This window comes from Wyeomyia smithii, chromosome 2, assembly GCF_029784165.1.
Source record: "Wyeomyia smithii strain HCP4-BCI-WySm-NY-G18 chromosome 2, ASM2978416v1, whole genome shotgun sequence".
In the NCBI taxonomy this organism is placed as follows: domain Eukaryota; kingdom Metazoa; phylum Arthropoda; class Insecta; order Diptera; family Culicidae; genus Wyeomyia; species Wyeomyia smithii.
The window spans coordinates 259,039,343-259,052,633 of record NC_073695.1 but is presented as its reverse complement, the minus strand read 5'-3'; the positions used below and the strand labels follow the sequence as shown (position 1 = coordinate 259,052,633).

At 37.0% G+C, this 13,291-nt stretch overlaps 1 protein-coding gene across 5 annotated transcripts in view; it reads right to left on the bottom strand.

Moving 5' to 3' along the window:
- LOC129722942 (tyrosine kinase receptor Cad96Ca) overlaps window positions 1–13,291 on the bottom strand; it is a 66,389-nt gene that overhangs the window by 15,346 nt on the left and 37,752 nt on the right. For all 5 annotated transcript variants that reach the window (XM_055676813.1, XM_055676814.1, XM_055676815.1 and 2 more), the window contains exon 2: window positions 8,442–9,240. In XM_055676813.1, the coding sequence (XP_055532788.1) occupies window positions 8,442–8,538 (97 nt within the window). In that variant the 5' untranslated portion in view covers window positions 8,539–9,240. The remainder of the gene's footprint in view (window positions 1–8,441; window positions 9,241–13,291) is intronic.

The window sequence follows — 13,291 nt, the reverse complement described above, 5'->3', positions numbered from 1 at the left end:
ACAGATCGTGATGTCATTTCAAGACGCATTTCAAGTCTTTGAAATCATCTACGTTTGCATACTTTATGACGGGAAAAATGCTGCTTGGCAGCTCTTGTTATATTCTTTCTCTACTCCGTATGCATACAACGAGCGAAGTAATACACGCACACCGGATGAATTGGAGATTGAAGAAACTTGTAACATGTGCAACATATGCGACAGTGTGTGATTTTTTTTGACTTGAGATGGAAAGGGAGCAGTTTTTGACAGTAAAAATCTTGCATGTGGTTGAAACGACCATTTTTGGATAGTCGTACTCCCGTAACACATGCTAAATATATGACAGTATGCGTTGTTACTTGACTGTGGTAGAATTTTATTGCCTTTTAAGTAATAGGTTTGTTACCTAAAAGGCAATTTTGCGCTATTGCTTCTAAAGTAATAAGGAAAAGTTTTGCGTGTAGAAGAAAATGAATTGATAACAGAATGAAATACTTAATACTAATACTAAATCAGATGGTGTTTGGACATTTTTGGCTGTTTTCCAGAAATCGTAAGTCACCATCATGGATTTCAAAATGGCGTTTGGAGTCGATTTCTTTTCATTGGGCATCATTCTAGTTCTGGAAATACCAATATGTCAGGAATTAGACGTTGTTTTCAGCTCTGAATTGGTGGGCGTTCAAAAAGAAGCCTCGAAATTTGTCAAAAGTACAATAGTTAAAATCATGAGATTACAATTTTCCGCTTTTTGGCAGACGCGTAGCTAATTTTCCAATCGATTGCTGCAAAAATTGAGAAATTCCGTTGAAAACTAACCGAGTCATAAGCATTTGAAATTAGACAAAAAAATGTTACATGTTCCGATTTTAAATTTTTGTTTTATACCTAATTTCTCTCAAAAGCCTTGAAGACGCAGTTTTACGTAAAAAAAACTTTTGGTAAGCATTTGCGACCATTTCGAAAAAAATTGGAAATTGCCGTTTGATAAAGTCACTTGCGTCACCATTGTGAGTTAATGCTTGATGGAGACGCATCAGATAAATTTTGATTTTATTTTGGAGATAGTTTTTTGTCAAGGATGGGTAAAATCGTATAAGAGAATTATCATGAGAGAATCCTAAGAATGCTCCGTGAACTTTATAGCCTGTTAACTGTATGCGAGTGAGCGGGGGCCTAGTGTGGTTGGTAACGTCTCCGCCAACCACGCTCTAGACGCCTGGGTTCGAATCCCACCGCCGACATAGGTGTCGATGGTTGTGAGGTGGCGTGATCCACTCACAACCAACCCAACTGGTCTAGATTCAATCCTAGCCGACACCGGGAGATTTTCTGAGGCGAAAAATCTCTGGGATCACGCCTTCCATCGCATGAGGAAGTGAAGCCGTTGGCGCCGGTCCGTTAATAAACGGGTCGTGAGTTAGGGTCCTGGGTGTGGAGTCGCCTCCCTGGGCACCCTTTTTTTCAAATGGCAAATATTTGTTGTTACTATGTGCATAGCTTACAAGCTTTTTTCGAATCTATTTATATTTGCGGATTTCTTTCTAAAATTAATGCAGGTTTTTTGCCTGTTTAAGAAAAACTTTGATATCGGCCAACATACATCAGCGAACAAACCTTCGATGCAAATGAACCGACAAACAAAAGAACATTGAGTTGACATGAAAACAGCAGGCAACAGTTTGTTAAACGATGAAAAACCTATTTCACTGTCAACACTTGCAACTCAGAAAGAAAGGGGGATAATTGTTCAAGCGATCGCAATCGCTTCTTTTTTCCGATAATTATCGTCTAGCGATTTTTCCCTTTTGTTTTGACACTTGGATTCTATCAGCGAAGAGTGAATCATCGGTTTGTAGAGCTATTGGAAATTCCATCTCTGAGAGAGAATGAATTATCTCAGCGAATCTCCGAATTGGTTCACTCGGACTGGCATATCGTACGATGAATGTTAGAACCAACTGAGAGACGAAGTTGACTCACACGCTGAAAAAGTTCGAATGTTTATCGCTGATTTTACCGCCGATCACCATCATTAATTTTTGTATTGACTTCCTCACTGTGACCAGAGTCGTTGAGCTATTGTGAGATATGCCCGTGTATCTGCTGTATCCCGCACTTCTATCATTAGCAATACCGCTATTGAAAAGTGGCATGCTTTTTATTATTGTTTCATCCGTGCTAGTATGTAATGTGACTTAACATTTCCTTTGCACGCTATCGGCTCTACTATATCTAACCTCTTTCCTCCTGAACAATATCGCTAATTTTGTTTCCATGGAAAAGTTTCGTCGCGCGTCCTTCTGGCCAGTTTTATTGATACGAGGAACTTTTTTTTGTTCAGAGAAAATCACGCAAAGGTAGTATATAATTCAGCGGTAAGGAAGGGTAAGTGGTAGGGAGCCTGAGAATAATCCCATGCTTAAGTCCTTATTGACATCGAACGGCCTGAATCTACTAAAATACAAATTTTCCCAGCCCTATTATTCGGTGCAACGCTAATTTTAAGTACAGTTTAGAATTTATTCTCAAAGAATGGCCAAATAATTGCTTTAAAACCGATCAAACGGCTCACAAAGTTACAATTGATAAGATATAATGATAAAATTAAATCGTTTGTTTTGAAAGATGGATATTTTTTTTCACAAAGTTGCCTAAAATCAACGGAGCAGCAACATTGTAGAACAATCTTCAATTCTACCTGCAAAGATACGAATGATAGATATCCCTTACTTGTGATAACATGAAAATGACCGCCTCATCATATGTAATGACTTTGTAAAGAAAAGTTTTTCTCTTCACTATCCAGCTTTAGATCCAAATTTTCCCCTAAGCTCGTTCCCTAGAACAATGTACTTGGTGTCTCCATCGATTCAACAGTAAAAGGATGCGCACGATTAATATTCGTGTTAAAGTGGGTAGGAGGCTTTTTTTCATCCGCGTAACCGAAATGGCTAGGGGCACTAGAACTCACAGGAATGAGTAAATAGCTATAATGTTTCATTTTTTCCAGTTTGAGATTTGGGACCGCACCCATAGTTCTCTTGTTGTAATTTAGTAGCATTGCTCTAGGCGTATCGGTTATTTTGAAAAATAGAAAAAAAAAACTTTTTTCTACAAAGTTACGCAAAATTGACTCTATCCGTGAAGATAAGCAAGTTAGATGCTGGTTTTAATCGAAAATTTGGGTCTCCCTAATTTATGCTTACAGGAAAACGTGCGCTCTATCATATGTAACAACTTTGTGGAAGTTTTTCTCTATAACATTACTATCGAGCTCTAGATCCAAATTTCCCCTTAAGCTCGTTTTCTAGGTTATCAAATAATTAACTTAGCGTCTCCACCGATGCAACAGTGAAAAAACGCGCACGGTTGTCGTTCGCATTGGAGTGCTGACTTACGACTGCTGCTTAAAAAAACCTATCAAAAAGTGTGACTGATGTGATGAGTAAAATATTTATTTCTGGCCCGAACGTCTGAAAATGATCAAAATTTTTTCTAGTGTCTAAACGGTTTGTCCGATTCAAGTGTCTTCGGAAAAGTTGTAGATAATATTTTTATACTTACAAAAAAACCTTGAGTAGTGAGGGGCAAAAGTACATACTTAATGGTTTTTGTACGAACTATTGCAAAAAAACTATCAGAATATTCGGTTTCAAGGTATAAATATCATGTAAATTGTGTCTAGCTTCTAGTGCTGAGATCAAAAATCTACTCCAGAGGATATTTTTGAGTTCAAAATGGTGACTTGCAGTTTGCGGAAAACAATTAAAACTGACCGAATACCACCCCATGTCGGAACTTTCGGAATCGGAATTATGTCAGAAACATAAAAAAGATCATAGATACCATTTTGAATTCCCATATGATGACTTTCGGTTTCCAGTAAACAACCTAAAATGGCCGAATGCCCCCTAGCATGTGTGTTGCCGTAATCGAGATGATGCTTAGAGACTGGAATATGACCCCAGACATCATTGAGGGTTCCAAAAAGCGTTTTCCGGTTCCGGAAAACAACAAAATGTTGCCAAATATCAGAATCCAGATTGGAATTCAAAAATTCAAACGCAACTTTTCTCATAACTTCGCACCATTTCAACGGAATTTTATGTGTTCACATGTGTGCTGCACGATATAATGCTGCAAATTCATACAATGTTGCCAGTTTGTTTTGCTTGTATGTTTCTAAATGGCCAATGTGTACTTCTGCCCTTCACTGCTCTATATTTTAAAATAAATTGAAAATTTTTTTTTGTTCAAAAAATAAAAAAAAGGTCGATTAGCATTGATTTCCGAAGTAGGGTCGAGTGCCTCAGGCGCAAGACTGATAGCTCAACCTGTCTGCTTAATCTCTCAGCCCCCGGTTCTTTAAATCTGAGTTTACTTGATATAAACACGTAATGTTTAAATTGGTTACCTTGCGTGTTCGTTTTATTTTAACAACCTTCTGATAACAGGGTTCGCCGGTGAGCTACGCATATTCAATTTCAACAGGGCCAACATAGAAATGATCGACTATGGTACAAAAACAGCGCATTGGATAGGTATCATGTTCTTAGTAATACATTTTTAACATTGCAATGTGTAACTAGAAAAAAACACTCGAAAGAAAACTTCAGAGTGAAAATGTCAAAATACTCAAACGTTCATAGCTTTTTTATTTTTTATTTTACCATTACCACGTTTTGACAGAAACCGACAAAATGGAAAAAAGTGCATTCCAAAAGCTCAAACCGAAAAAAAATGAAATATTATAGCTATTCGACCATTCCTATGATTTTGGTGCCCCTAGCCACCACCTAAACGCATCAACTTACGTGAAAGTATTGTATAAAAATTGCTCACCGGGTTACGAGGAAACTCATTTGGAATGGTTGAATAGTTGTAATCTTTCTTTTTTCCGGTTTGAGCGCTTGGAACGCACCAGTGTTGTAATCATCACATAAATTATCTTCAATGTTTAAAAAATTGGATTTTTTAAAAAGGTACTCTTTGAAATATTAAATATTTTTGTCAATTTAGAAATTTTTGTCCATCAGTCACTATTTTTGATATGCACTTTTGTTACAGTAGCCGCGATTCTACATGAAGAACTGATATCATAAAATGACTTCTTTATCAAGAAGGAACAACTGTGAAAAATTTCAGCGAAATCGGAAATGATATGCCAAAAAAAATATTTTTTTATAGTGTTGAATAAAAGTTACAAACCTTGAAAAGATAATCTAACGTAGTTATTCTTAGCGTATATCATTTAAAAAGTTTCCCGGTCACTTCCGAATGCAACAATGTAAGTGTTGCAAGAATCGCTACCGGTGCTTAGTTTTGACTGTTCTAGTGGACATCAACTAGTAAACTGATGGGTTTGAGCAGAAGTAGGCTCTTATATAGTCCAAAGAGTGCATTACCGGTTTACTAAGTACATCTATAATTTTGTCGACTGTGCAAGCATCAAGCGACCAATTTTCTGCAATGGCACGGATGCATAGATAATTTTCCAATCTATTACCGCAAGAATGAAGGAAATCCATTGAAAATAAACAGGCTTTTAGCATTTGAACTTGGACAAATTTGTCTTTTTCTCGGTTCTAAAATTTACGTTTTCCCCTTAAAAACTTCCTGAGGGACGTAGTTCTGCGTCAAAAAAAAAAAAATCCACTCAGTGAAAATTTGATATTTTATGTGGAACTTTCTGAGGAATCCAAAAAGGATTTCCTGGCTTTCAAACATGTAGGGCAAAAAAAGGTTTGTATCGTAATTTTTGCATGGTTTTTGTTGTTTGATATTTTTTTACTAATGGCTTATTAATTATCTCGAGCTCGAACTTGCTAATGCATATTCAAAGAGCCTAAAAAGTTCTGTAACAGAATTCTGTATGAGGGTGAGACGAAATTCAATCTCTTCGGATCGGATGATAGACAGATGAAGTGGAGATGAAGTATCAAAAACAGCGAACCTAATCTTAATTAACGAAACATTTTTGATTAACCAAAATTTCCCTAAATCAGAAAGGTAGTTTTTTATGTTAAGCTCAAACATTATGAATGTGAAATGAACAAAACCAACCAAACTCCGTGCGGCGGTTATGTACGCGCACTATCTAATGGAGATCGATTTACCATTTATGTGGTTTTCTTACATTTCTCTCCAATGCAGCATATGGCGCACGAGTAGCTTTCTTACTTCTCGCTCACTCATTCACTCAGTGCCGGTATGATTGATGTGTAAAAATGCTGCATATCAGCTAGACACGATCATAAACGTTTTCCATTTTCGGTTTTTCTTGTACACAGCAACGGTGTAAAAGTGCCGGACAAGGGTACACAGAGGTAACCTAAATGGGCTTTATCGAGTTTCAATTCACACCACATCGAATAAATTACGGGGGCTTGATAGTGTACTAAATCACCGATTTAGAGATGAAGTTTTTTGAAAATAAATAAGCCATTATTATAACTACATTAATAACTTCAAAATAAAAGAATTTCGTGTTGACTCCAACAACTCTCGTACACGTGAACCGAACATTAATGCTTCTTGAAATACCAGCAGAAAGTTTAGATTTATTTTCCCAATGGATCATTTTCTTGAACGCCGTGTGTGAGCGCAATTCATTATGGATACTCAATAACTGTCACACTTGTGTGCCCATGTTAGGAACAAGTTATCATTCCAACAATTGCAATTTCAATTTAAGCTTGGCTTCTCTCGAGAAAGTTGATGGTTTCCCTCATTTACAGCCATACTGTCTAGCGTTGCAATAGATAATGTCGAAAGAAGGAAATTCCTAGCACCTGCCCTGCCACCATCAACCGTGGTATGGATGTTGGGATACTTCAAAGGAAAATTAGTTTACCTTGCGAGTTTATACTCTTGCCATGACCATGAGTAATGGAGCGCAGTTCCCATAATGGTGATAAATTCTTTTTTCCACAACGCATGTCAGCGCGAAAGTCGTCGCACTCCATCACGAGCGTGATGCGACGCGACGTGACGGATCGTTGCCCACCGTAAGGGTGAGATAAGGTTGATCGAGTGAAAATGTTGCTAGAGATTCCATTACTTTTGATATCAAACATGTGCAATGATTAATTACTTTGATTAAAATTATTTGAAAACCATTGATGAAATTGACACTCAGAGAGAAATAAGAATACGTATATCTACGCTCTCCCCTCTTTATGTCAGTTTTTTTTGTTTATGCAAGCTCAGTTCAAGCGTATTGTACAGTTTTAACTTAACTGCACAAAAATATTGACGAGAAATTCACATTAAACTATTTAAACAGCGAAAATCTTTGGTTTCGACTGTGCTAGGAAAGGTAGTGGAATCCAATTCGACCAAGCAGTGTCAGTCAATACCTCGGGGCTAAGTTCGAAATGTTCCTCAAAGTATAAGCAACTTGAAAGAACCACACAATGCGTGGTGTGACGTATTGTTTTTTAGTTTTGTGATTACCCATTGATTGATTTAATAATTTTGTTCTACAAACAACGACTGTCTGTCCCTTGTTACGTGAAATAACTTCCGACCATGTTTGTGTGCGTGTGTTTGTATATGAAGTGTTTACTTCGTCTGACGGAATGACAGAGTACGAATGAGCAAAAAAATGAAAGTAATAATTAAACTCGCAGCGACTTAGAAAGGGTTTTACATCACAGTGAATTGCATTTTTTATGACGCATTGATCGAAGACCGAGAAATGGTGTGACCATCGTCCATCGCAAGGGGCAGTCAAGATCATATTTAAATTGAGTGAAATCGGAACAATGACATTTTACGCCCATGATCACATTGTATAAATTCCTATCCGAGAAATGTAGTGCCTGCTAATTCATTAGCAATAGTGAGCAAGCAAAGTTGTTCGACTGGATCCACACACAGACAGACATACTCATCCGATGACCGGCAGCTAAAATAGATGCAGAAGGGGCCTATTTGTTAGCGCAAATAAAGTGCTATAGGTACACATTTATTCGTGCTACTGTTGAATATTCAAATTGTCAAGTCCTCCTGACGGTATCTTAACTGGCTGCCTTAACGCTGATTTAACTCCGCAGAAACAGCTTCTGCCGCTGGCTGTGGCTGATGGCAGCTTTAATTAAGCTGAACGATTGATTATCAATCTGTAACCTGTAGGGAATGATCGCTCCGGGAGTGGGGGTGTGCCCGGGGGATGAACGCACTTGAACCGAAGGAAATCGGTGAGTGTCCTTTTCGCGATAAGGTTGAATCGATACGAATAAATTGACCAGATCGACGGCTGATTGCAAACCGGTTATCCTACGTACGACAAGGTGCTGGTGCGGAGGCGAGCTAAAATGGGAAGGTCACTTTTGTTCAGTTGAAAACTGCGAGTCGGCAGTCTTTTTCGTTTTTCATCTTCGCTATCTGGCGTGAATCGTGAGATTAATTCGATTTTCGATTTTCTCTTAACTTAATCACAGTCATTAACTCACCTGCTACCGGTGCCAGCATTAGGCCTATCCAAAAGAACATCGAAATCCAGTGACGGTTTTCTGTGGCGAACGCGTAGTCGACGCATGATGGCGTCATTTTGATTGTTCCTTCCTACAGAGATGACAGTCTCATTCACCACTACGAGTTGGGGTGGTGAATTCGAACGTTGGTGAGAGGGTGAATGTGGTGACGCACACACGCGTATGTCCTCCTACCACCGCTTGCTGAGATCATATGGTTCAAAGTTTGCAGACGATCGCTGTTTCACAACTTTTTCGTTCGAATTTGGCACGGGTATTTTTTCTGGTCACTGACCTGAGCAACGCACTCTGTTGTTCGGTAGTATTGGGGACACAACAGTTGTCTTCTTCTTCTTCCTGCTACATACACTACACTGGTGTGACGTGATGTTACGAAATCGTGTCCTCGTTCACGAAAAAAGGCCACACTCGCGCGTGGTGGCTTCAATAAGAAATGCAAAATATTATTTTCGCACCTGATGCAATAAAACGAGTTTTGTTTCTTCCTGAGAGCGTACTTTTCTTCGCGCACTTCGCACTTTACAACATTTCTTCTGCCCGTCTTGGGGTGGCAATCTTTTGGCACAACGAACCTCACTTTACGTAATTGCAAAAAGGCTGAGTTTGACCACGTTTCGGTGATTTTTCGGTTTACGATAACTGACGCAATTTTTCCTCATTTTTATCACTTTGATCATAGGGACGTTTGCTGCGTGGAAAATGGGTCACGATGCTAGAGCACTAGTTTTTTTTGAGTAAGGTTCTTGGCGGTAGAGTTCTGAAATTTGAAGAAGAAACAATAACTAAAGTTAGTGATATAGGTTCATTATGGAACAATTTGGAACGGCTATTTCCGATTTATCGGAAACATTTCTATGGTTATTTCCATTATGAAATGTTGTCCAGTGTGCATATTTTCTCTAGTTTCGCTATATTATAATCTACAACATTAACGGAGACACTATTTCAATCAAACCACTTTAAAACACTTAAAAAAAAATGCAGTCATGTTTTCACGGTTCTCCCACAGAACGTCATTATAAAAAAATGACCAAAAGATCTGAGTACACCATTCGATTCGTTATGACGTCCTGAATCTCGAAATCTCAAAATCTTGTCGAAATTTCAAAATCTTTGTACGGTACATTTTTGAGTAATGCACTTTTGAAGGTCGTAGTGTACAAAAAAGTGATATAAAAACAACGAAATTTTCAAATAAAAAAAAACCCAAATAATCCACCTAGCGGTGAGACCCAGCCTTTCTTATTCAAACTTATTATATGTTAAAATAGATTTACACGATTTAAGAGAAAAAATGTTCCTTGAAAATTTCTGCTGGTTTAATTTTTCACTCTAAATAAGGAATTTCTGATTGACAAGAGCACAACTATACCGAACCTTCAAAACCTAACCTTCACACACATAAAAGCATACATATGCAAATACCATGAAATAAATATGTTTCAAATACATCACGCAAAAAATCCAGATGATTACTTCTGGTTACCGGAATACATCCTAAAATTGCCAAATTTTGCCTAATCCGGGTATTTCGATGGCGAAGATGCCGACTTTCAGTTTCTGGAAAACAAATTAAGATGACCAAATATCATCAATTATGAGTATTGCGGAAGCGTTACACCCAGAGGCCAGAAATCAACTTAGGGCGCCATTTTAAATTTCTAGGGATAAACACTACCCAATGTTCTTCAGGAACATTATCCCGGGCTCGCAAGTCGGCAGTAAACTTCATATTTCACTTTGGAACAATGAAATTCGATAGCAGCCTAAGCGGCAAATAGACCCTTCATTTGACACCAAGATAGGAAGAATCGGTCAGACCATCTCTGAGAAAAGTGAGTGCGAAAAAAAAAGGTGCCCAAAAACACACGTACACACCCACATTACAATGAATTACAATGAAATTCAATAGCAACCTATGGGGCAACTAGACCTTTCATTTAACACTAATTTTGTGAAAATCGGTTCAGCTATCTCTAAGAAAAATGAGTGAGTTCGAACAATCTCCGGATAACTTTTCTTTACATAACTTTTGAACCATATGTTCAATCATTACGAAATTTGAAAGTTGAGGGTTTTGGAGACAGCCCAATCATTTGAAACCAGTTTTATTGAAATCGGTTATGTGGTTTCTGAGATATTGATGTTTCGTGATTTTTACATTTTGATACATAACCTCTAAACTAAAAATCCGATTACAATGAAATTCACTAGCAACTTATGGCGCAACTAGACCTTTCATTTGCAATTAATTTTATGAAAATCGGTCTAGCCATCTCTGAGAAAAGTGAGTGAGAAAACAAAGTTGCACATACACACACATACATACATACATACATACAGAAAATGCTCAGTTCCTCGAAAGGGGTCGAGTGGTATATGACATTCGGTCATTGGGACCACTTTTATACCTTTGGTTCTTCCAGTGATTGCTATACCTTTCTAGGAGAGAGGCAAAAAAATCACAAGGGTTGTATGCAAAGCCACGACCGCAAGGTTCACGTAGAACTACATAAGATTATTTGTAACATTGTTTGTAATCATTACTTTAAAATTTTGTTTAGAAGCGGAGTTGTAGTGCTACCGAATTTTAATTTGCATATACGTTACCGAACAGGAATGGAACAAACATTACAAACAAGTGCCTTCTAATGCACATACTACTGTTGCACAAAGGCAGCTTTTATAATTTTCATTAGAACAATAGTTCGAATAATAAAATTACAATTTTCTGCATTCGCAAGGATTTTCAGAAGATTTTCCGAACTATTGCTGAAAGAAATTCATCGAAAATTAACCAATTAATTAGCATTTGAAATTGGACATACTTTTCACTTTTTTCGGTTTTAGATTTTCATTTTTCATTCCTATGTAGCCAAACTTCCTGAGAGACGTAGTTCTACGTCAAAAATTGCAAAATGTCATAAATGGCAAAAATGCCAAAAAATGTCAGTTGTAAAAATTGTTGAAAATGTTAAAAATATCGGAATCAAAAATTTTCAAATATGTGAAAAATTATAAAAATATAAACAATGTCAAAAATATTCAAAATGTCAAAGTTTTATAATGAAAAAATAAAACCTAAATTAATCCACCTAGCGGTCAGACCCAGCCTTTCTCATTCAAACTTATCATTTGTAAAAATAGATTTACATGGACGCTTCAATCCAATAAAAGTATATTCACTCTTTGGGTTCTAAAATATTGATGTTTTAATTGAAGTATAAAATATGAAATTTGACGTAATGTTAGTGCTTAAGAAATAGCGAAATAAGAGAAATGACTAAATTTCGAACAATTTCATCACGAGCGATGCCGGGAACGTTCAAATAGTACGAAACCGCATTTAAATTATGTTGAGTCCACGTATATTAATCAAAGCAGATATAGTTTTAAATAGTCTTTGAATTTCTTTTCGTTCCATAACTTTTGAACCACATATCAAGTTGTTATGAAGTTATTTGTTTGTAAGTTTAAGAGATAACTCATTCGTATAGCGCTAGTTATGTAGAATAAGTCGTGTAATCTTTGAGATAATAGACTCGTTGTTTTAACAATTTTATACATAACGGTTGCTTAAGTTCGAATATAATCGAATGAAATGGGAACGTATAGAGCAGCCAAATTATGAAACCACTTGTTCAATCATAATTCATCAGTTAACCCTTAACTAGCCCGTTCATCTGATATCAATATTTTTCAAATCGGTTGTGTAGTTTCTGAGATAATGAAGTTTCGTGATTTTCACATTTCGATACATTACAGACGAAGTTACAGTCCGATTACAGTTAAATTCAATAGGGTGTTATGAGGCAGCTGGACCTCTCGTTTTACACTAATTTAGTGAAAATCGGTTCAGCCATCTCTGAGAAAAGTGAGTGAGTTTAAGTAGTCTTATAAATATTTTACTTTTCATTGCTGGATTTCACATTTTTAAACATAACAGGCAAAGTAATTGTCCGATTGCAGAAAAAATCAATAGAGTTTTATGGGACAACTAGACCTTCCATTTGACACCGATTTTATGAAAATCGGTTCAGCCATCTCTGAGATTAAATAGATGAGATTAAATAGTCTCGAGAACACGTTTCTTTCCATAACTTTTGAACCACATGTTCAATCTTAATGAAATTCAAAAGTTAAGGGTTTTTAGGTGGCCCGTTCATTTGAAATTAATTTTGTTCAAATCGGGTGCGTAGTTTCTGAGATATTGATGTTTCGTGATTTTTACATTCTGATACATAACTCTCTCTAGAAATCCGATTACAATACAATTCAATAGGGTCTTATGAGGCAAATGGACCTTTCATTTGCGATTAGTTTCATTGAAATCGGTCCAGCCATCTCCAGGAAAATCGAGTGAGATTGGGAGAGCGTTACACACACACACACATACAGAAAATGCTCAGCTCGTCGAACTGAGTCGAGTGATATACGACATTCGGCCCTTTTGAGCACTTTTATACCTTTAGTTTTTTCAGTGATTGCTATACCTTTCTAGGAGAAAGGCAAAAAAAAGTCAGTTGCAATAATTTTTCATTTCTGTAACTGTCCTCAGTTTTGGGATCTAGTAGGTAGGTGTTAGCTCCATCAACTTTTGAAGACCCTTTACAGAATGACTGTGTGTCCATTCGGTAAGCCCCGCCCCGATAAATCCTACCATTTATACGTACTAAAATGTAACCTATGTTTAGGGTGTCTAAAAAAAATCGATGTTGAATAAGTCAAGGTGCTCAGCCCTAATTTTAAAGATAATGTTTTTATAGCATTTTTGTAGAACATTTCGACTTTCTAAAAAAATATTTTCA